General features: G+C 46.5%; 1 protein-coding gene across 8 annotated transcripts in view; it reads right to left on the reverse strand.

Moving 5' to 3' along the window:
* snapc1b (small nuclear RNA activating complex, polypeptide 1b) overlaps window positions 1-21,667 on the reverse strand; it is a 39,364-nt gene extending 17,697 nt beyond the window's left edge. The window contains exons 1-8 of one of the 8 annotated variants that reach the window (XM_038775414.1): window positions 21,576-21,667; window positions 20,586-20,694; window positions 20,333-20,491; window positions 14,550-14,709; window positions 12,963-13,103; window positions 12,253-12,360; window positions 11,835-11,990; window positions 5,154-5,210 (exon numbers count right to left, since the gene is read on the reverse strand). In XM_038775414.1, the coding sequence (XP_038631342.1) occupies window positions 5,154-5,210; window positions 11,835-11,990; window positions 12,253-12,360; window positions 12,963-13,103; window positions 14,550-14,709; window positions 20,333-20,460 (750 nt within the window). In that variant the 5' untranslated portion in view covers window positions 20,461-20,491; window positions 20,586-20,694; window positions 21,576-21,667. Of the gene's footprint in view, window positions 1-5,153; window positions 5,211-11,834; window positions 11,991-12,252; window positions 12,361-12,962; window positions 13,104-14,549; window positions 14,710-20,332; window positions 20,492-20,581; window positions 20,695-21,336 lie in introns of all 8 variants that reach the window. The other 7 variants (XM_038775447.1, XM_038775430.1, XM_038775423.1 and 4 more) reach the window with 7 other exon arrangements.
* Window positions 21,668-22,824: the final 1,157 nt, after the last annotated feature.

The following is a 22,824-nucleotide window of genomic DNA, read 5'->3' on the forward strand; positions in this document are numbered from 1 at the left end:
TGCAGAGAAAGCCTTTGACCGGTTGGAGTCGGTGTACCTGTGGGAAACGCTGGGGAGGTTAGGGTTTGGTGAAGGCTTTATTGGCTGGGTGAAATTGCTGTACCATGCGCTTGTAGCAAATGTATGTACAAACCGCTGAGGTCGGGGTACTTCGAGCTTCACCGGGGAACGAAGGCAGGGGTGTCCCCTCTCCCCATTACTATTTGCCCTAGCTATGGAACCACTAGCTATGGCGCTGAGAGCCTCGAGGAACTGGTTCGGGGGGGGGGGGGGGGGGGGGGGGGGGGGGGGGGGGCACATCGGGTCTCGCTATACACGGATGATTTGCTCCTGTGGGCGAGGTCCTGGACAGGGTTAATTCCTCCCCATCATGTGCCAGGCTCAGTCTAATTCAATTTAAGCTGGTCCACCGGGCACACATGACGGCAGCGAGAATGAGCAAGATTTTTGGGGTAGAAGACAGTTGTATGAGGTGCAAGGGCAGCCCTGCAAACCATGTCCACATGTTTTGGGCGTGCCTGGAGCTTAGAGAGTTCTGGCAAGAGTTTGAGAGGGCAATGTCCAAGGTGCTTAACACACAGGTGGTGCCGAGTCCAGAGATAGCAATTTTGGAGTGTCAGAAGACCCGGGGATTCAGGGGGCGAAAGAGGCCGACGTCTTGGCCTTTGCCCCCCGAGTAGCCCGGAGACGGATTTTATTAATGTGGAGGGACTCGAAGTCCCCGAGTGAAGAGACTTGGGTTAACGACATGGCTGGGTTTCTCAGCCTCGAGAAAATAAAGTTTGCCTTAAGAGGGTCTACGCTAGGGTTCTTTCGGAGGTGGCAGCCGTTCGTCAACTTTCTCGGGGAAAATTAAAATGGCAGCAGCAGCAGCAATCGGTAGGGGGGGGCGGAGGTGAGTGGTTCATTGGGATGGTGTGGGAAGATTGGGTCACGTGGGATAACGTCTATTTAATTGTTATTCTATATTTTCTTTTTACACTATGTTAATATTCACTTGTTTGTTTTGTTATTATTGTTTCTACTGTCTTATTATGAAAAATTCTGCAAATAAAAATACTTTTTTAAAAAATGTATATCAGAGCATAAAAGCAATTATGCAAGTGGCAGTTCAGACTTTTAGCTGTTCTATCAACACAATATAAATGAACAGGAGCTGACTGAGTACTGCACAACCACTCAAAGGCATACGCAATATTAATGAACCACAAGTCTCAAAGAAACCAATTCTGCAACATGCACTCATAGCCTGGAAACCAATAGCTTGTCTTTGGTGAATGCAATACTTCTCAGATTTAGCACAGGGAAAATGGAGCAGAATTGAGCAAGCTGACGGCAATATGGTATTTATGACTTATGGATTTTACTCAGCTCTCCACTGCTGCAAATTTCTTCTCATTTTTTTTGTTTTCATACTTATCAAGTGTCAGGATTAGCAACTAATCCTTCAAAATCTCCATAGCTACCAATTGTAAAAATAATAGAAATCAAATACACATTTAGTTCACTACATTGTTCTTTCTGCTCCCCTTCATCCATTAAATCCAAAGCTGGGGGTTTAAGACTTACTTCTGTGAAACGGGGGGGAGGAGGTGGTGATGGGGGAGGTGGGGGATAGAGGAGATGACAGGGGTGGGCAAAGAGGTGGTGACGTGAGTGTGGGGAAAGAGGAGGTGACGGAGGGGTGGGGAAAGAGGAGGTGACGGAGGGGTGGGGAAAGAGGAGGTGACGGGGTGGGGAAAGAGGTGACGGGGATGGGGAAGAGGAGGTGACGGGGATGGGGAAGAGGTGGTGACGGGGGTGGGGAAGAGGAGGTGACGGGGGTGGGGAAGAGGAGGTGACGGGGGTGGGGAAGAGGAGGTGACGGGGGGGGGGAAGAGGAGGTGACGGGGGATGGGGAAGAGGAGGTGACGGGGGATGGGGAAGAGGAGGTGACGGGAGTGGGGAAGAGGAGGTGACGGGGATGGGGAAGAGGAGGTGACGGGGATGGGGAAGAGGTGGTGACGGGGATGGGGAAGAGGTGGTGACGGGGATGGGGAAGAGGTGGTGACGGGGATGGGGAAGAGGAGGTGACGGGGATGGGGAAGAGGAGGTGACGGGGGTGGGGAAGAGGAGGTGACGGGGATGGAGAAGAGGAGGTGACTGTGGTGGGGAAGAGGTGGTGACGGGGGTGGGGAAGAGGAGGTGACGGGGGTGGGGAAGAGGAGGTGACGGGGGTGGGGAAGAGGTGGTGACGGGGGTGGGGAAGAGGAGGTGACGGGGGTGGGGAAGAGGAGGTGACGGGGATGGGGAAGAGGAGGTGACGGGAGTGGGGAAGAGGAGGTGACGGGGATGGGGAAGAGGAGGTGACGGGGATGGGGAAGAGGTGGTGACGGGGATGGGGAAGAGGTGGTGACGGGGATGGGGAAGAGGAGGTGACGGGGATGGGGAAGAGGAGGTGACGGGGGTGGGGAAGAGGAGGTGACGGGGATGAGGAAGAGGAGGTGACGGGGATGGAGAAGAGGTGGTGACGGGGATGGAGAAGAGGTGGTGACGGGGATGGGGAAGAGGAGGTGACTGTGGTGGGGAAGAGGAGGTGACGGGGATGAGGAAGAGGAGGTGACGGGGATGGAGAAGAGGTGGTGACGGGGATGGAGAAGAGGAGGTGACTGTGGTGGGGAAGAGGAGGTGACTGTGGTGGGGAAGAGGAGGTGACGGGGATGAGGAAGAGGAGGTGACGGGGATGAGGAAGAGGAGGTGACGGGGGTGTGGAAGAGGAGATGACGGGGGTGTGGAAGAGGCGATGACGGGGAAGAGGAGATGACGGGGAAGAGGAGATGACGGGGAAGAGGAGATGACGGGGAAGAGGAGATGACGGGGAAGAGGAGATGACGGGGAAGAGGAGATGACGGGGAAGAGGAGATGACGGGGAAGAGGAGATGACGGGGAAGAGGAGATGACGGGGAAGAGGAGATGATGGGGAAGAGGAGATGACGGGGAAGAGGAGATGACGGGGAAGAGGAGATGACGGGGAAGAGGAGATGACGGGGAAGAGGAGATGACGGGGAAGAGGAGATGACGGGGAAGAGGAGATGACGGGGAAGAGGAGATGACGGGGAAGAGGAGATGACGGGGAAGAGGAGATGACGGGTAAGAGGAGATGACGGGGAAGAGGAGATGACGGGGAAGAGGAGATGACGGGGAAGAGGAGATGACGGGGAAGAGGAGATGACGGGGAAGAGGAGATGACGGGGTTCGGAAGAGCAGATGACCGGCTTTGGGTGTGGGGGAAGAGGAGGCTTCAGGGATGAGGGAAGAGGACGTGACGGGGTGGGTGGGGAAAAGAACGACTGTGAGGGGAGGGTTCACACTGTAACGCTAAAATTAAAATCTGAAACTTCCACAGAAATGACAGGTGAATGAATCTTGATGTGAGTTAAGACATGGGCAATAAAGGTGCCATAGTCACAGGTGACCAAGGGCTGCTTTCCCCTGTGAGGGGGGAGAGCTAGCTGGTGTTAGTTTAACTTGAATAATAATAATAATAATCACTTATTGTCACAATTAGGCTTCAATGAAGTTACTGTGAAAAGCCCCTAGTCGCCACATTCCGGCGCCTGTTCGGGGAGGCTGGTACGGGAATTGAATCCGTGTTGCTGGCTGTGTTCTGCATTGCAAGCCAGTGATTTAGCCCACTGTGCTAAACCAGCCCCATCTGGTGAATCTGGTATGGTGAAGATCACCATACTTCAGGTGAGGGTTGAGATTGAGAAGGCTCATGCGTAACCTCAGCCAAGATTATCGCTGCTTGATGAAAATCTTCAAGCACTGTGGACAGACAGTTCCAGGCTCCTACTTAATTCCTAGATACAAAACCAAACAAAGCCCTGTGTCAATGAATTTACAATGCAGCTGAGGACAATAATTTTTTAAAATAAATTTAGAGTATCCAATTAAGGGGCAATTTAGCGTGGCTAATCCATCTACCCTGCACATCTTTGGGTTGTGGGGGCGAAACCCATGCAAACACGGGGAGAATGTGCAAACTCCACACGAACACTGACCCAGAGCCGGGATTGAACCTGGGACCTCGGCGCCGTGAGGCAGCAATGCCACCACTGTGCCACCGTGCTGCCCTAAGGAGGCTAAATATGTCATGTGCATGTCCCTTTAAGAAAGGTTTGGTCTTACCACATGACTTGTAGCACAACTTCAGTGATGTCATTTGTGGGTGGAGCTGGGCTGTGGCTGTCAGGTGAGACGGGTTTTTAAGAGTTTGGATTTCAGGTTGTTGCTCTGGACTACAGAAGAATAGCAGTGTTTTGAAACTGTTCGAGGGAACTGATAGCACATTGGGGGTTCCAAACTGTCTTGGTAACTTTGAAGATAGAGTCGCTTTCCGGAAGGGGTTTTGCATCTGCTGGTTGGAGGCTGGATCTCAGGGAAAGGACTAGTCCCATTCAAGTGAGATTACAGTGTGCTGGGCCACACCGTAGGGGTTTTGGTCTATTGGATTTTGTATTGAATTGGAACAGCTACTAAGGGGGATTCATTAAGAGTTATATATTTAGATTACTGTAGCTGTTGTGTTTTTTTCCATGTTTGTAACTGATTCCAAATTCTTGTTTGATAGATGTTAACTACATTCTTATAATAACCTTGATTTTGATAAAAGCACCTAGGGAGTCTGGTGAATCACACCTGAAGTGAAGGCTCTTGTGCTCATCCCAGCCAAATTCAACATTAAAGTTGTAGTCAGGTGAGCTTTGTAATACACTTTGGAGTTTCTAAGCCCTGGCCCACAACAAATATAATTCTGATTTACTGGCAAGCTATGAAAGATTAAAATACTGTAATATTTGAAACTCGGTTATAAACATTGCAAAGTATTTTCTTTCTGATCTGCAAAACCCGGCAGCGTTCAACACAGTCTGTGTACGACTCGCATTTCTACAAATACAGCACAGCAAACGTTCATGAATAATTCACTAACTATCCTTGTCACCTTTCCTGTGAGAGAAAGAAACTTTGGCAAAGCCAGACATTGCCAGAAATCAATACGCCAGTCTCAGATTTACTGGGAATATTGAGCACACGTTTGTCAATGGAAATCAGAGGAATGTGAAATCTCAGCCCAAGCACCAAGGTCAGGTTTTGGCTGGCACTCATCTCACCTTTTGTTCTTCATCGTATTCAGAGCCCAAAATTCCTGGTTGGTCAGTCATTGTGCTCTGTAAAATTTGAGATAAAGGAACTGTATTATGTGTTTTCCTTACATAAGCAACTTAATCTGAAACTCCTGAATATGTGTACTACACCAAGACCAGACAGGATGCATCCAATCAGTGAGTTTGGCAGTTTCCCAGGTTAAAGATGAAGTAGCACCGAAGCAAACCTGGACAGACTATTGCTAAAATGTGAAAGCAGAAGTCAGAGCATTTGCAGATCTTGTCCCCTGCTTGTATTTTACCAGACCACGAGACTAAACATTCCAATTCTCTCAAAGTTAGAAACCCAGTCTACTTGCCAGTTTCGTGCACAGCTTTACACAGACCAACGTGAACATCAATATATTTTAAAAAACACTCAGTAAAGTGCACAATGAAGCAGAATGCAGCCCCACATCCAAAATACAGGACCAGTGAATTCCATATTTGGCATTGCATCGACACGTATATCTGGGTGGCACAGTGGTTAGCACTGTGGCTTCACAGCGCCAGGTTCGATTCCCTGCTGGGTCACTGTCTCTGCGGAGTCTGCACGTTCTCCCCGTGTCTGCGTGGGTTTCCTCCGGGTGCTCCGGTTTCCTCCCACAGTCCAAAGATGTGCAGGTTAGGTGGATTGGCCATGCTAAATTGCCTCTTTTTGTCAAAAGATGAACACGCCAGGTGGGGTTACGGGAATAGGGTGGGGGAGTAGGTCCAAGTAGGGTGCTCTTTCGGAGAGTTGGTCTAGACTCGATGGGCCGAATGACCCCCTTCTACATGGTAGGGATTCTATGGAACTGATTGGCAACATTCTATCTTAAGAATGCAAATTCATTCCTCCAATGTCTGCGCATGTAATAATGTAGCATCTACACAGCACTGTCATGATGTTCATGTAATGTAATTTTAACAAGCATTGACAATGTACAGCCTTTTTATTGAGTAAATAAATGGCTGAAAGTAGACGCTGGCCTTTAAATTCACTAGGGTTACAAATCAGACTGATCCACAATAGCTGTCAGCATCTGAACTGTTCCAACAGCAGACTACAAGAATAAGAAAAGATGTTAAATCTTCCACCCATGCAGTATTCCTCCCTTTCTTAGAAATAACGTGAAGGTATTAGCAAAATGCAGCAATAAGTACACAAATGGAGAGCTCAAGAGTTTGAGAGGTGGTGATGGCAAACGAGTTGGCAGGGTTTTTATTTGTGCTCTTTATCCAGGAAAAATGTATGCATGACACATGGCAAGGACAGACTGTGTGCTGCCCCATGCTTGAATGGTTGCCAGCAAGATGGCAAGGCTCAGACATGAAGAATCTTGCCACTGGAATTGCATCACCAGAAATTGAGAGAAAAAGGGGAGAAAATAACACAATCAGCAACTCCGTAAATCAGCACATAGTTCAAATATGCACCAGCAAAAGATTGGGATCTGTGCAACACGACACACAGAGCACAAGTAAATTGTTTGTATTAAATGCCCTACACGAGTGTTTTTCAAACATTTTTTTTCTTGCTTCTGACTTTGCCAACTGACTCGGCCGACCTTCGGGACCCATGCCATGTTTGCTAACCAGTCTATTGTGCGCCAGTCAAGGCAGTGTTTGAACACGAAAGTTTTCTTGCCCCAGGCAAGGGGAGGGGAAGTAAATCACCTAGTTTTCCTTTTCATAATCATTATCCAGTAGCCCACACTGCACTGAATTTACGTCAACATTGAGTGAGGACAGGATGATATATGCTTGTGATGTCCTCCCATCAATATAGGTTCACTGTCCAGGGTCACACATGAAGGATAGTTACTCATGAGAGATACCGGAGAGCCACCAACAATTGCCAACCTGTATCTATCGTGGGACAGTGCCATGATGAAAGTGAAGGAAGAAGACTGAGGATAGGAGAACAAAAAACAGATATTACTGGGAGAGAACCATATGTGGTTCTTGTAAATAAAACAGCCATAAATTTGAAGATAGCGATACTAAAATTTTGATTATGATTGGCTTAAATGCAATTCAATTATTTGATGCAAGTTTATTCAACTTCAAAGTACACTATTAGAAACAAGTTCATCATTATTGATTATAGCTGATGACACTAAAACTGGCCCACAGCCAACTGACAAAACCAACTGCTCTGGTTGTCATTAATCAAACAAAATGGACATTGAAAAAAGCTTTCTTTGATATTCATGATTTTCTCTGATATTCAATTGTGGCATTGTGATGTGCTCATGTCTCCCCTGCCAAAAAACATTCCATTGCAGTCACTTCATGGAGACTGTTGTCTACAATAATGTAGCTCTTGCTGCAACAGCAGCCAATTCCCTCCCACTGAATGTGCCTCCATGGGGTCGCTGACACACATGTTTCTGGCCCCTCAGTAGCAAGGCGATTTTCAAACTATTTGTCTCGACGGAGACATTGCCTCAGTTTTATTGTTGTCATCACCAAGAATACAACACCACACACACTTGATGCTGTCCACCGGACAACTGTTCTGCATTGGGGCAGAGCACGTGAGGTCCATGTCCAGGGGAATGGAAATGCAGATGGACCATGTCTGGGTGAACTCTTGGGCTGCGAGGAATGGCGAGAAATCCGCCAAACGTTTTGCAGCACAAGGTTTACAAAGCGGAGCTGCCGTCGGGAGAGGGGTGGTGGTGGATTGGGGACGGGGTCCACAAGGCTTACAGGAAATCAATCAAATAAGTGCTCCCTCTAGAGGATTGAAATTATATTTTAGGCAGTATTTTTCAGACAGTCTTCTGAATGCTGACGTTGGGAAACTCTGCGTTGGCGGCTGATGGATGCAAAACACCGTGACCCTTGGCTTGAGACCCTTCTGACACCCCCTTCACTTTGAAAAACCCTGTTCTACACAGGTCAAGGTCTAGAATGTTACACTGCCTTTTTTTACTGCCTCCCTCTCTGCGATTACCATTGTGTCTATTCAATTCAAATTTTCTCTGCAGAAACAGACCAAAATTTCCCTGCAAACACACAACCACTAACGGCAGCATTCAGATCAATGCCTCAAAATCTTTAAGCTGTTGACTTAAATTCATTAGTTAACGTGCCAGATTTCATTCAAACTCCAGATTGCTCACTGGGATTACAGAATTAACTCATCAATACCTTTGTTACTGAAAGGCGATCGAACGTAGCCTTAGCACAGACTAGCTTTGCATAAATTATCAATCGCATGATGCATCGAGTTTGTCATTTGTTTTGTTCCACTGTAAAAATTGTAACTGCGATCCTGAAAATCATAACTTTAAGTGAAACGGCATGAAGTGATTCATAGGTTCTCACAGGAATCAAGGGACGTGAATTAACAGAAACATTTCTCAGGTCATTTTGGGCGATATTGCAAGGTGTTTCATGACAGCCGGGTTGGCGAGATCGTGGACCGAATTTAACAACACTTTGTGTCGAAAATGTGCCCCAAGAGAGGGCCAATAAAAGGGGTACATGTAAAATTGTACATAAGAAACACAATACTCTAAATATTGTGTGCTTTATATGTCAAATGATCAAACTGCTGAAATTGGAAAAAGCAAATAAAAATATTTACTAGAAAAAAGAAAATGTGCCCCACAAGCGTCTCACCACTACTGGCTATCTCGCCGTCCAATTGTCGAGTCTCGCTCCCCAGTGTCTCTCCGCTAACAAGGGGGAGCTGCTTTTAAACACTTCCTCACCACTCTCTCCCAGTCAACACACAAGCGTGGAAGCGCACAGACCTGCTCTTCACTTTGGGGGATGCCGGCCTGGACATGTTTCTCAACGCTGTGAATGAGAGATGGGGTCTCCTGCTCCCCTAAGGGGTCGGAAGGCCAGCAGCAGGGCCGCTAATATCACCTGGGAGGAAGTGGCAGTGCCTATCAGCGTGGCAGCATGACCAGGACCACCACTGTTCAATGTCAGAAGACCAACGAATCCACTGATCTGCAAGGATAAATTGCCACTGCTTTCCTGGCATCAGTTCTGCCTCCCACCCCTCCAATTCTCAATCTCCGCCACTCCCACAAACCACTGGCCGACACCTCACCCCCTTCCCGTATCCGATCGTTATGCTTATTCCTCAGCATCCCTGGCACCCACAAGCACAACCCCTTCATGTCCAGTTGCGCTGCCCATACATGCCACCTACTAGAGACCCTTCTGATCTATCAAGCGAGTGGTTCACAAAGCCCTCTGTTTGTCCCTACAGAAGACAGTCCATAATAAGCAGAAAAGGGCCAAGACGGGGGTGGAGTACCAGAGATTCGAGTCCACGTCCATTATGAGGAATGGGCCCTGGAATCCTTGTCCGAGGAGAGAGCAGTCACTGACAGAGGCAAGCAGTAAACACAACTTGCAGCTGTGAAGTGCTCTCACAACTAACAAGGCCACGTATCATTAGCAATATACTTCAGCTGTGAAGCTAGAGGCTGCTCACAGTCAAAGGGAGTTAAAGTGACCTACAGCATAGAACCAAGAGCAGGGCTTTGTCCTGGAAGCTTTTGATAGGGCAGATAGGCAGCAGCTGTAGTTACCCATTCTGGGTATCCAGAATGTTTAAAGATGGCTTAAAGGCCAATAATTGACCAGGCTCCATTGAGTAGCAGACGTTGTTCAGTGCTACTGATCAACGTCTGCCACAGGGTGGAGCCCAGGACTTAGTGTGGGTTCAGGAGCAAAGCCACAGAAGTTGGGAGCCACAGAAGATCAGACCCGGCAGATAAACTGACAGTACTTCAATAACGATGTGAAAGCAAAACAAAATGAAGTGAGTTGATGTCATTCGAGAATTTACTGAATATAAAGAGATACAAAAAAGAAAAAAAATCTAATCTTGCTATTACTGGAGATGGTCTGTTCTAACTGGGTCCCTATCTAAGCCTTAACAATGATTCACCACCAACATGCAATAATCAGCAAACCTTTTCCTGACCAACTCTTATTTATCACCTCTCACTAAATGCAAGAATTGTGCTGGAGGACAGTTGCTGCAGCCCTTCACTAACCTTGCTTAACTGGTCACCCTACTCCCGGCTCTGGGTCACTGTCCGTGCGGAGTTTGCACATTCTCCCCGTGTCTGCGTGGGTTTCATCCCTACAACCCAAAGATGTGCAGGGTAGGTGAATTGGTCATGCTAAATTGCCCCTTAATTGGAAAAAAAATAAAAATTGGGTACTCTTTAAAAAAAAAAATTTTTTTTAATGACCACCCTTCATGTGTCAGCCCAGTTAGTTTGACTATGGGAAGAGCTCAGCAACCAAACTTGATCCTATTTTCCAATCGTTTGACATTTCCACACATGCATCTGCCAACAGACCGCTTTCACGATTGATCTGGTTTTTTTTGTCCTGCATTACCCAGAGGGACAAACTGCAACACTTGACCATAATGCCAGAAGAGATGAGCTCGCTGAGTGCACATTGGCAACTGAATCTGGGGGGGGTTTCACAGGGTGTACAGCTCAGCGAGCGATACATCAATGAGCCATCAAACCCAAGAGCAATGATGGCATTACAAGATTCTGATGGACTGTCCCAAAAAGATTCCGACAGGGAGGTCACCTTGTAACTATCCACAGTACAATATGAGGAACAAAGGAGTACAGAATGATTCCATTTTCTTTCTTCGCTGCGACCCAAACCCTCACAATTGTTTCAAAGTCACTGACAAATTATCCCTGAATTTCTGGCTCTGCATCCACTCGTGTGAACGTTTAAAAAAAATAGATTTAGAGTACCCAATTCATTTTTTCCAATTAAGCGGCAATTTAGAATAGCCAAGCCACCTACCCTGCACATCATAGAAAGCATCCTATCGGGCTGCATCACAGCCTGGTATGGCAACTGCTCGGCCCAGGACCGCAAGGAACTTCAGAGAGTCGTGAATACCGCCAAGTCCATCACACAAACCTGCCTCCCATCCATGGACTCCATCTACACCTCCCGCTGCCTGGGGAAAGCGGGCAGCATAATCAAAGAACCCTCCCACCTGGCTTACTCACTTTTCCAACTTCTTCCATCGGGCAGGAGATACAGAAGTCTGAGAACACGCACGAACAGACTCAAAAACAGCTTCTTCCCCACCGTCACCAGACTCCTAAGTGACCTTCTTATTGACTGACCTTATTAACACTACACCCTGTATGCTTCATCCGATGCCAATGCTTATGTAGTTACATTGTATATCTTGTGTTGCCCTATTATGTATTTCTTTTGTATTTTCTTGAATTTTGTTTAATTCCCTTTTCTTCCCATGTACTGAATGATCTGTTGAGCTGCTTGCAGAAAAATACTTTTCACTGTACCTCACTGTACCTCAGTACACGTGACAATAAACAAATCCAATCCAATCCAACCCAATCTTTGTGATGTGGGGGCGAAACCCACGCAAACATGGGCAGAATGTGCAAGCTCCACACGGACAGTGACCCAGAGCCGGGATTGAACCTGGGACCCCGGCGCCGTGAGGCCGTAGTACTAACCCACTGTGCCACCGTGCTGCCCGTGAAAGTTTTGAAAAGAGCTTGAAATCCAGTCTACAGAGGAAATGTCTTGTTTATTTGAAATCGGTTTCAATGCACCGAACACTGAACCACAAATATTGGCCCGCGTTGCACATTCATCTGCAACAAGTGTTACCTTATTCATCTGCCACTGCTGAAATTCCACTGTCACGTTCTTCAACTCTGACACAAAGTCCCCTCGAATTAAACTTAGTGCCTTGTCCAGCTGGGTCTTGTTTGCCGAGATCATACGTTTCATTGTTTGATAGTGCTCGTGAATATTCATAAGTTCCTTAAAGAGACAGATGTTTTAAAAAAGAAAGCATTCTAATATACAACTATTTCATTCAAAATAAAGTCCTCTGTGAGCTTTGTTTCCTCATTGAGGGCAAAGTGTGACAGGTTCTGTCGCCCGTGGCCTCAGCTGACTGCCCATGTTTCACATCTGAGTGTGAATACAGCACGGGACCTGCAGTGGCAGGTTACTACAGTGATGCTGAAAATTCAGTCTCCAACGCTTTTCAACCAAAATCACCCCCCAAATACGGTCTTACCTCCAGAACGTCTACAGTGATGAGCTCTGACACCAGATTGGACTTCTCTCGGAAGCCCTCATTAACTGTGTCATTGGGCGTTTTTCTCTTCTTCTTATTGTAAGCAAGCTGAAAAGATTTAAAAGCAAGTTCTCAGAAGTGCACTTTTTTTTTTAAAAAAGGAAATTTATTCTTACTTAAATATTTGCACTCAAAGAATTGATTGCCACGTGTGAGAAAGAAACCAGTGAAATATAGTCAGAGTACAAAGATCTACAGCATGACATTGCAACCTGGAAATGACACCATATCATAAACAAAAATTTAGTATTTCCTTATCAAACACCTCCATGTGCTATTTTTTAATAATAAATTTAGAGTACCCAATTCTTTTTTTCCCCAATTAAGGGGCAATTTAGTTTGACCAATTTACCTACACAGCACATCTTTGGGTTGTGGGGGCGAGAGCCGCGCAGACAAGGGGAGAATGTACAAACTCCATATGGACAGTGACCCGGGGTCAGAATAGAATCCTGGTCCTCGGCGCCGTGATGCAACTTTGCTAACGACCACGCCACCACGCCACCCTCCACATGCTATTTTACTTAACAGATTAATTTAACGCGGCTGACATCTCCATTAAAATCGATAAGAAATTTGATCCATTCCTTTAAATATTTATGCACTGCTTCCGACAGAAGCACAGTTGGAATTCAATAATTAACACTTACCAATGTTGGCATTGCTGTGAAATGGAAGGCTCTGTCATTTAGGAGCTTTTTCAGAACATACACAGCATCAAAATGTTCTGCATTCACCATTTCCTCTTGGCAGCTTAACACCTCATCCCAGTCCTTCAATGCCACCCTTATCTGCACACAGTTGTGGGGAAATATTAAAACCAAGTTTTGAAAATATTGTAATTGTGGGAGCACATCAGCATTTCAGAATCCAGAATACAAATGTGACAAAGTAAGCAGAACCAGTAAGTTAGATACAAGTGAGAGTGTTGGTATGGAACGCCAATCTGAAGTTGCAATTCAAAACTTCTAATCCAATAGGGAGCAGAGGGGGATGGTACCAAAATGTGCAGGTAGAAAACTCGTGGTGCACACGGTGCCCTCGCTCTTCTTTGTTCTCTTTCCATTGTTCTCTTTCCTTTGCCCCTCTGGGCCCTTTATTTCTCTTGTTTTTATTTGAAACTGTACTAACCAAGTTTTGCAATAAACTCAATCTGAAACCTACCTCCAGACCCAGATTCTTATTCAAAAATAAGTGATCCCACACAGTGCAGATCTAACTGTTCATTATATAAACATTTTTAAGGTATTAAATCCTCAAAAGCATTCAGAAAGGGAAAATTACCTGGGGCTTCCATTACTGACAGGTTGGATACTGGGTATAGACCCATGACTAGATTATATTGTTGAGGAGGCAGCATTTAAACAAAACCAAGCTATGTGCAGCAAAATAGAAATGAACAGTTGAATTTACCACAGAATGGGACAGCACAGAAACAGACCAATCAGTCCAACTGGTATATAATGGTGTTCATGCTCTACACATACCTCCCGGCCTTCTTCATGTAATCTCATTAACTTCAATTCTTTTCTCCCTCGTGTTTATTTAGCTTTCTCAAAATATGCTGTTTGTTCGAACTACCCTCCTGCCACATTCCAACCATTCTCCGAAAGAAAGACTCATATTCATCTAGTCCTTTTCATGGCCACCAGATGTCTCAGTGAACAAAGTACTTTTTGCACTGTAATAATTGTTGTAATGTGGGAAACACAGCAGCTAATTTGCACACCCCACAAACATTAATGTGATAAAATCAAGGGATACTATTGACCAAGTCACTAGTGAGCACTCCCCCTGCTTCTTCGCAATAGTACCACAGCAAGTTTGTCATCCACCCAGGCAGGCAGATGGAGCCTCAATTTTAACACCCCATCCGAAAGATGGCACCTCCAACAGTGCAGCACTCCCATCTCTGGAATAGGAATTGAACCTGGAACCTTGTGACTCATTGTGAGAGCTACAACTGAGCCACGGCTGACACTCTAGGTAAAATAGTCTCTTCTGAATTGGATTTATTTGCGACTCTTATATTTCTGGCTCCAGTTTTGGTCTCCCCACAAGTGAAAAAAAAATCAAGAGTACATTTGATACCCCGAGATACCGGGGGGGGGGGGGGGGGGGGGGGGGGGGGGGGGGAGATAAAAGTCTCCAGTGGTATTTACAATGGTGCAATAGTCAAGCAGGTAGCAACAGAAATGATCACTTAATGAACTTTACCAGAATAATGTTGTGCTTACCTTTTCCTTTGGCTGACATAGTTGTGTATTGTACAGTCCATAAAGAAGGTACAAGCCTCCAAACCTTATCTGGAAACTATAAGGGGGGAAGAAGTACTGACTTGCCAGGGCTAACGCTGCCTTGGTGAACTTTCTGCCATCAGTTATTCCCATTTTCCCACTAGGAAAGAACAAATGCACTCATGTCAACTCTCCACATACGGGATTTCAAAGTTATGCACACGTACCAATAATTGAATCTGCATATTATTCAGAGCCAACTCCAAACCAAAAGAGCAGAGAGACACGGAAAGCTGGTGACCAACATTCCTGAACTGCTGCTGAAGTCTTTTGCTTAACCCTAAGAAATAGATTTGTGCAGTTGAGAAACTACTGAAATATTACAACTGTAAATGTCATTGTTTATAGAGATAAATTTCTTGGTGCACTCGATCGTCATTGCTGTCTCCTTGGGAGCACTTTATTCAAATCGGAAGCTCTTGCTTTTTGTTTCAGTCTTGCAGCAGACAAATAAAAAAAGTGGTAAAATTGTGAAGTCTTTTTACCAATGACTTATTTTTATTCAGCTTCATAGGAGAGGAAATGTGATATTTATATTCATACTGGCAGGAAAGACACAGAGAGACAATAGAGAACAAAGGGTTTAATTGTAAAGGGGTGCAGAAGCACAGGGACCCAAGTGTTAATATGCATAAATCATTCAAGGTGGCAGAACAGGCTGAGAGAGCATTGAACAAAGGTTGAGAGGAGAGTTGATAGAGACATTAAAAATGAGAGGATTTTGCCAGGAAGGAGATACAGAGCTTCCCAGTGGAGCTCGCAACATTGCTGGAGGAGGTGCTGACGACAGGGGGACTGGAGAACGGGATAGTGTCGGCGGTGTACGGAGCTACTTTGAAAGAGGAAAGGCACCACTGGAAGGGATCAAAGCAAAGTGGGAGGAAGAGTTGGGAGAGGGTATGGAGGAGGGGTTCTGGTGTGAGGTGCTCCGGAGGGTGAACGCCTCCACCTCATGCGCGAGGTTGGGGCTGATACAGCTGAAGGTGATATATAGAGCACACCTCACGAGGGCGAGTGGAGGATTACTGGAAGGAGGTTTTTAGGGCAATCTCTAATTGGTGCACGTGAACTGGGCCCGGGCCCTCGGGAGGCCATATTCAGGGTGTCGGACCAGCCAGGGTTGGAAACGGGTGCGGAGGCAGATATCATAGCCTTCGCCTCGTTGATCGCCCAAAGACGGATCCTGTTGCGATGGAGAGCAACCTCTCCACCCTGTGCCCTGGCGTGGCGGGGGGACCTGCTGAAATTCTTAACTCTTGAGAAGGTTAAATTTGAACTGAGTGTTGGGCTGCACGTGGCGCAGTGGGTTAGCACTGCGGCCTCACAACAGGTTCGATCCTGGCTCTGGGTCACTGTCCGTGTGGAGTTTGCACATTCTCCCCGTGTTTGCGTGGGTTTCGCCCCCACAACCGAAAGATGTGCAGGTTAGGTGGATTGGCCACGCTAAATTGCCCCATAATTGAAAAAAATGACTTGGGTAATCTAAATTTAAAAAAAAAAAGAATGGGCACCTTAATCTCAAATAAAAGAAAAAACATTGGAAAAAATGAATTGGGGACTCTAAATTTATTTTTTTAAAGTTTGAACTGAGGGGAAGGATGGAGGGGTTCTACAATTCATGGCCATTATGCACTTTCAAGAATTGGATAACATCGAACATTGGGGGGGCGGGGGGGGACTGTATGTGTTAATAGTGACTATGGTGATTTTGGATTCCTTTTTGTTATTTGTTTATGTTAACATGCGGGCTAATGTTTGGGGGTTTGGTGGGAGGATGGGATTGCTATGGGGATTGACATATCTGTTACTGATTATTGTTTATTGTTGGTGGGTGTAAATTTGGGAGAAAATGTGAAAAAGGAGAATAAAAATATTTAAAAGAAATAAATAAGGAGGGAGCCTGGACAGAATAGATAGGGGAAAACTCTTCCCATTGGTGGAAGGATCGAGAATGAGATAACACAAATTGGGGGAATTGGTAAAAGAAGCAATGACGACATGAGTAAAAGCTTTTTCAGAGTGAGTGGTTAGGACCTGGAATGCACTGCCTGAGAGTGCAGCAGAGGCAGATTCAATTGAGATATCAAAGGAGAAATTGGATTGTTATCTGAAAAGGAAGAATGCGCGGGGCCACAGGGAGAAGGTGGGAGAGTGGCACTAGGTGAATAGCCCCTGTAAAAAGCCACCGCAAACAGAACCGGCTGAATAGCCTTCCGTGTGTGCTGTCACCATTCTACGATATTTTTGTGATAGAAACAGTGATGTACGAAGGTGCTCACAATGTTCTAAATTACATACAAACGTATTTGAGTGTCATCTTATAATCAGCAGAGATATCTGAGCCCTTTCAATTCTGCCCCCTTCAGCATTCCTTTTTTTTAATAAACAATTTTATTGAGGTAGTTTTTGGCTTTGTAAACAGTTACAGACATCAACAGAAAGAAAGCAAAAAAGGCAAAAATGTGCAAACATCCATGTACTTTCAATACTTCAATCGTAACATACTGCACAAGCCCGCTCCTCTCCCACCGGTACTACCTGCCATTTTATCCCTCCTACTCTACTCTACCACCCCCCCACCCCCTGCTGACGCTCAATCTCCCGCAAAGAAGTCAATAAATGGTTGCCACCTCCGGGTGAACCCCTGTACAGATCCCCTCAAGGCGAACTTAATTTTTTCCATACCCAGGAAACTCGACATGTCCGCAAGCCACAACTCAGTCTTCGGGGGCTTTGAGTCCCTCCACGCCAATAGTATTCGTCGCCGGGCTCCCCTTCAGCATTCCTGATATTAATTTTTTTTTAATTCATTCACGGGACGTGGGTGCTGCTGGTTAGGCCAGCATTTACTGCCCATCCCTAGTTTCCCTTCACAAGGTGGTGGGGAGTTGCCTTCTTGAACCACTAGTCCTTGAGGCCCACTGGGGGCCAGGATTTAGGCTTTCCTCTGGTATTCCCTCCCTAACACTTTCTTTCTCTCTTTCCTTCTTTCAGATATGCCTTAAAGCATAGCCCTTTGATCAAGCTTTTTCAACTGCCTACGCTCAGTATCACATTTTGTTTGTATAAGAATGGGCAATTAATGTTGCCTTGCCAGCAATGGTCCCATCCAGGGATTTTTAAAAAAACATTCTCCTGAACGGCCTTGGGATTACATTACAGGTACAATATAAATGCAAATTGTTGTTACAGAGAATTGAAGCATCATTAATACTTGCAATGTTGTTTACATTGATTCAGAGCACAAGCAGTACCACATTTGATGGGATCTACAACAGGGATTTTTAAACTGGGGCTCTGCGTGATATCTGGCAAAAATAAATTCCTGTAGGAACATGATATCCGAGTCTGCCATGGAAGCCACCGCTTGACCCCAGATGTTTGTGGTCATTGGTCCACTGCATTGGCAAGGAGACAGCGTCCAGTCTCAGCAGATGAACTACACTTGGCTCGCTCGTAAGATAAGAAGGAAAGCGAGAGCTCAGAGGCTGTCAACACCATCAGACTCATCAGGACTCTTATCACCTCCTGTAACATTACTACTAGTTTACTGACTTCAGTATAACTCCATCAATCTCAAGGTGTGCTTCTTAAACTCAGTGACACTCTGCTAACTTCAATATAATGCTCAAAGTTGGCAGTAGTCTCCAAACATAAGCAGAACTCTACCAACCTCAGATATATGGGGAATCCATGCCAACCTCTCTACTTCAGTAACACACTTTCACCTTCAACAGGACCCTACCAACCTTACCCCCAGGTTACTCAGCTTAACAAAAAAAAACAGCAGGATCAGGATAAATGACTAAGATTAGAAAACCCTGCTGTAAATTAACATAAACAGATATGGCCAATTTTTAAAATTTCATCCCACCACGTCTCAGCACAATTGTCGTTCAGCACCAGCAACAAGTTTCACAGTCAGCAAAATATAAAGAACAAATATGTTGAATTATATAACTCAATTTTACACGTGCTAAAATCTGTATTTTGTTGTGTGGCGGGGATCTGAAGAATTTTTATTACATGGGTGAGGGAGGCCTCAGTAGCAGAAAAGTTGAGAATCACTGGTTTACAAGGTCTATGCTTGCAGTGGAATAGAGTGCGAGGAATGCTGGAGTTGAGGGAGGGGAAGAATGGAAAAAGATTAAAGAACTGCCTGGTACTTTTTACACACCTCAGTTTATTACCAACACGTGTACTTCTAACTTTACATTCTGCTTGGAACATTGCCAATATAGTGCAGGGGAGGAAGTCAGAGTAGGTCTTCTTTCCTGTAGAAAACCAGTCAACCAGTTGGATTTTTACACGGTTGGGTCACTTTCTGATTCTAGCCCAAACTGCCAGGTTGAGAGAATTCAATTTCACAACTTATAGTGAGTTCTGAACATTTGGCTTCTGGATCGGGAGTTCATTATCATAACCGTGAACAGCACCGTAGCACAGTGGTTCGCACTGTTGCTTCACAGCACCAGGGACCCGGGTTCGATTCCCGGCTTGGGTCACTGTGCGAAGTCTGCATGTTCTCCCCGTGACTGCGTGGGTTTCCTCCGGGTGTTTCAGTTACCTCCAAGAAGTCCCGAAAGACGTGCTTGTTAGATGAATTGAACATTCCGAATTCTCCCTCAGTGTACCCCAAACAGGCGTCGGAGTGTGGTGACTAGGAGATTTTCAAAGTAACTTCATTGCTGTGTTAATGTAAGTCTACTTCTGACACTAATAAAGATGATTATAACCAATAGCCTTGTGCCCAGAATTAATGCACCTTTTCTTGTTTTAAATATTTTAGGATACCCAGATGAATACTTATTGAGTAAAGGTCAAGGGTGCGATTCTCTGCAAATGCGGCGAGTCGTAAAGGCTGCCGTGAAACTGGCCATGTTTCGCGGCAGCCTCCGCGCCCCCTCCCGGGACCCAATTCTCCCCCCGGGCAGGGCTAGCAGCGGGGCCCCGTGAAGCACGGCATCGCGGGCTTAGAGACCGTCGCTAAGTCCGCGCGCCAAGCCGGATGATATCAGCCGCGCATGCACGGATTGGACGGCTCCAACCTGCGCATGCACGGGGCCGTCATCTCCCTCGGCCACTGATCCTGTGGGGCAACGGAGGGAGAAAGAGTGCGTCCGTTACGGACGCACTGCCCGCGATCGGTGAGCACCGATCGCGGGCCCATGCCCCCCTTGGCACGGCCGTGGTACTGCCGTGCCAATCAGGGCCCTGGATTCCCAGAACGGGCATGTTGCGGCCGTTTTTACGACGGCAGCAAGCAGGGGTGTTTGCTGCCATAAAAACGGTCGTAAAGGCCTGGGAACTCGGCCCATCGGCCTGGGGAGAATCGCTGTTCGCTGTAAAAAACGGCGAGCAGCAATTCGTGTTGTGTGGCGGCCGTGGGGGGGGAAATGGCGGGAGGGCGTGAAAAATGTCAGGGATGCCCTCCCGCTATTCTCCGACCCGTCGTGGGCAGCGGAGAATCGCGCCCCAAGAATATTAAATCCTGACTTCACACAAGATAAAAGTTTGAGGCTTTGGTACTTTTAAACCTTAATTACATAAGAAGTATAATACACTGCCACCTCCGAACTATTGAGAAGATGGTTGCTTTAGTTTGCCTATTACAGTTGGTGATACAATTGGATTAGCCCTGAACCCCAGTTGATAAACTCGGAGCATCGTTGTAGCTGAGCTATTTAATGTCAGAACTGTTCAAGAAAAAAAAAAGTTCTTACTAAAAGATAGTGGAGAACTTCATGTCCCTCCAGATAGTGGAGAACTCCTCATAGCGCACACTTTCAGTCTGCTGAAAACGCAACAGCAGATTCTCAAAATCAGTCTTCAGACCAGCTGTCAATGCCATGATAACTGCAATGCCTTCGGTCACAGATAGTCTAGAAGCAAACAAAGGTCAAACAAAATAAGATACATTTAAATACGAGTATAAAGTGCTGAATACATCGTGTGCATAAAACACAGCTTACCTACCGTTCAAAACAGAATAGTGGGATCTCACTGGATAAGCTTGTTGAGCCACTGAGCTACACAGAGGAGGGAGGTTCAACTGTGCTCAGTCAGCTTGTAACAATCAGAGGAGCTGTGAATAGTAAAAGCAAGGTATGGCTGAGCCATTCAACCAACGAGATTGTACATTGTGAGCAAAACTTCACATTCATTGCCAGTTCCCTATGGCTACACCATGGAATTAAACACATTACAGTCAGTGAAAGAAAAACAGAAAATGCTGGGGAAACTCAACGAATCTGGCAACATCTGTGAAGAGCGAAACAGACGCTGCCAGACCTGCTCGTTCTTCCAGCATTTTCTGTTTTTATTCCAGATTTCCAGCATCCGCAGTATTGTGCTTCTGTATTGCTGAACCGAAGACATTTTAGTCGAAGCTCTTGCCCTCATCGGGACATTCGCAAGGTCACAGCGCAAGGCAAATCAACAACTTTATGCCAACTAAATTAGGTACTAACTAAATTTATAATACGTCATTAGTGCTCATTTGGCGAGCCCGGTGCAGGCACGATGGGACGAATCTGCACTGTAGTGATTCTACAATTATTAATACCGATTTCCCCGGGTTTGAGATTTGTGCGCAGAACGTCCTGATGAGTGCGAGGGGGAAAGCTTCGACAAAAATAAAATTCTCTTTTCAGCAAGACTAAAGTTCTGTACAACCAAAAAACGCAACTTGGCTTTTATTTTTGGTGAAAACTGCTCCCACCTTTACCTTTATGAAATTATTTTGACTGTAAACTGAAGATAAACAGGGTTTTTCTTTGAGGGGGAAGGGGTGGGGATTTGCTGCCCACAATCAACATGGCGAGACCTGCCCCCGTTAGAAACGGTGCCAGAGCCTCCGCAGGCCCGGATTCACAACTGAGCCGAAACAAAATGAATAGGAAACAACCAGCGCTAGCCCCGGGTCCGCGGCTTCCAGCCTGGCCTGCAGTTTTACCGTGGACGCACCTCAGATCCCCGGGAGCTCGAGCTCAGGCCCCGGGTTTCCCGGTTCCCCCCCGCTCACCGCCTCCCTCCGACCACGGCGCCTCCAAGCGGCCGAGCGCCGCAAGCGCAACCCCACTTGCAGCCTCCAGAGGGAGCACCGGGCAAAAAGAGGGGCGCCTGATGGCTAAATCTGTGTTCAAATCAACCCATGGCAGAACAAAGCATGGGTTGTTTGAAAGCAGGATGAAAGATTAACGGACATCCTTTTTTTGCTTTGGAACGAAGCAAACTGTCAAAGCTACTTTTTTTAATTCAACTTGTTCAGGGAAAGTGGGCATCTCCCAGCATTTATTGCCCATCCCGAGTTGCCCTTGGAATGGTGGTGAGCCTTCCTGAACTGCTGCAGTCCATGTGGTTGTGGGTACACCCACAGTGCTGTTAGGAGTCGATTGAGATCGAGCGGCAGTGAGGGAACGACAACATAGTTCTGACTCAGGATATTGTACGGCTTGGATGAGATCTTACCTGCAATCGGTGGAGGGTCTGCTGTTGTTCTTAGGGGGTTGAGATCGCAGGTTTGAAAGCGGCTATACAAGGAGTTTGGCGAGTTGGTGCAATGCATTTTGTACACAGCTGCCATGATAATTGTATACCGATGGTGAAACAAACGTCACACCTGCTGGGTGGGGTGCCAATCAATTGGGCTGCTTTGTCCCAGATGGTGTGAAGTTCTGGAGTGCAGTAGGAGCTGCACTCACCAGGCAAGTGGAAAGTATTCCATTCCTGACTTGTGCCTCATATATGGTGGATAGACTTTGGGGACTCAGTGCTTCCCCTCATACCCCCTCCTCTAACCAAAAAAAAACAACCGCGGTCGTTGGGAAGCGGGAGCAGCCTCCGGATTTTCAGCGGGAGCAGGGGCCTGTCAGGAAGGTGAGTGAGACAGGGTCCCCCACCCTTCCACCTCCTCTAACCTAAGGGTTTGAGGGAATATCAGGTAAGCTCTTCCTTTCTTTTTCTTGTTTTTTATCTAGAGGGGATGGCAGGGAAGGCAGTACAATGCTCCTCCTGCAGAATGTTTGAGGTGAGGGATGCCGTCAGTGTCCTTGCTGATTTCATCTGTGGGAAGTGCACCCAACTCCAGCTCCTCAAAAACCGTGTTAGGGAACTGGAGCTGGAGCTGGATGAACTTCGGATCATTCGGGAGGCAGAGGGGGTCATAGATAGAAGCTTCAGGGAGGTAGTTACGCCAAAGAATAAAGATAGATGG

This window comes from Scyliorhinus canicula, chromosome 2 (genome assembly GCF_902713615.1).
Source record: "Scyliorhinus canicula chromosome 2, sScyCan1.1, whole genome shotgun sequence".
In the NCBI taxonomy this organism is placed as follows: domain Eukaryota; kingdom Metazoa; phylum Chordata; class Chondrichthyes; order Carcharhiniformes; family Scyliorhinidae; genus Scyliorhinus; species Scyliorhinus canicula.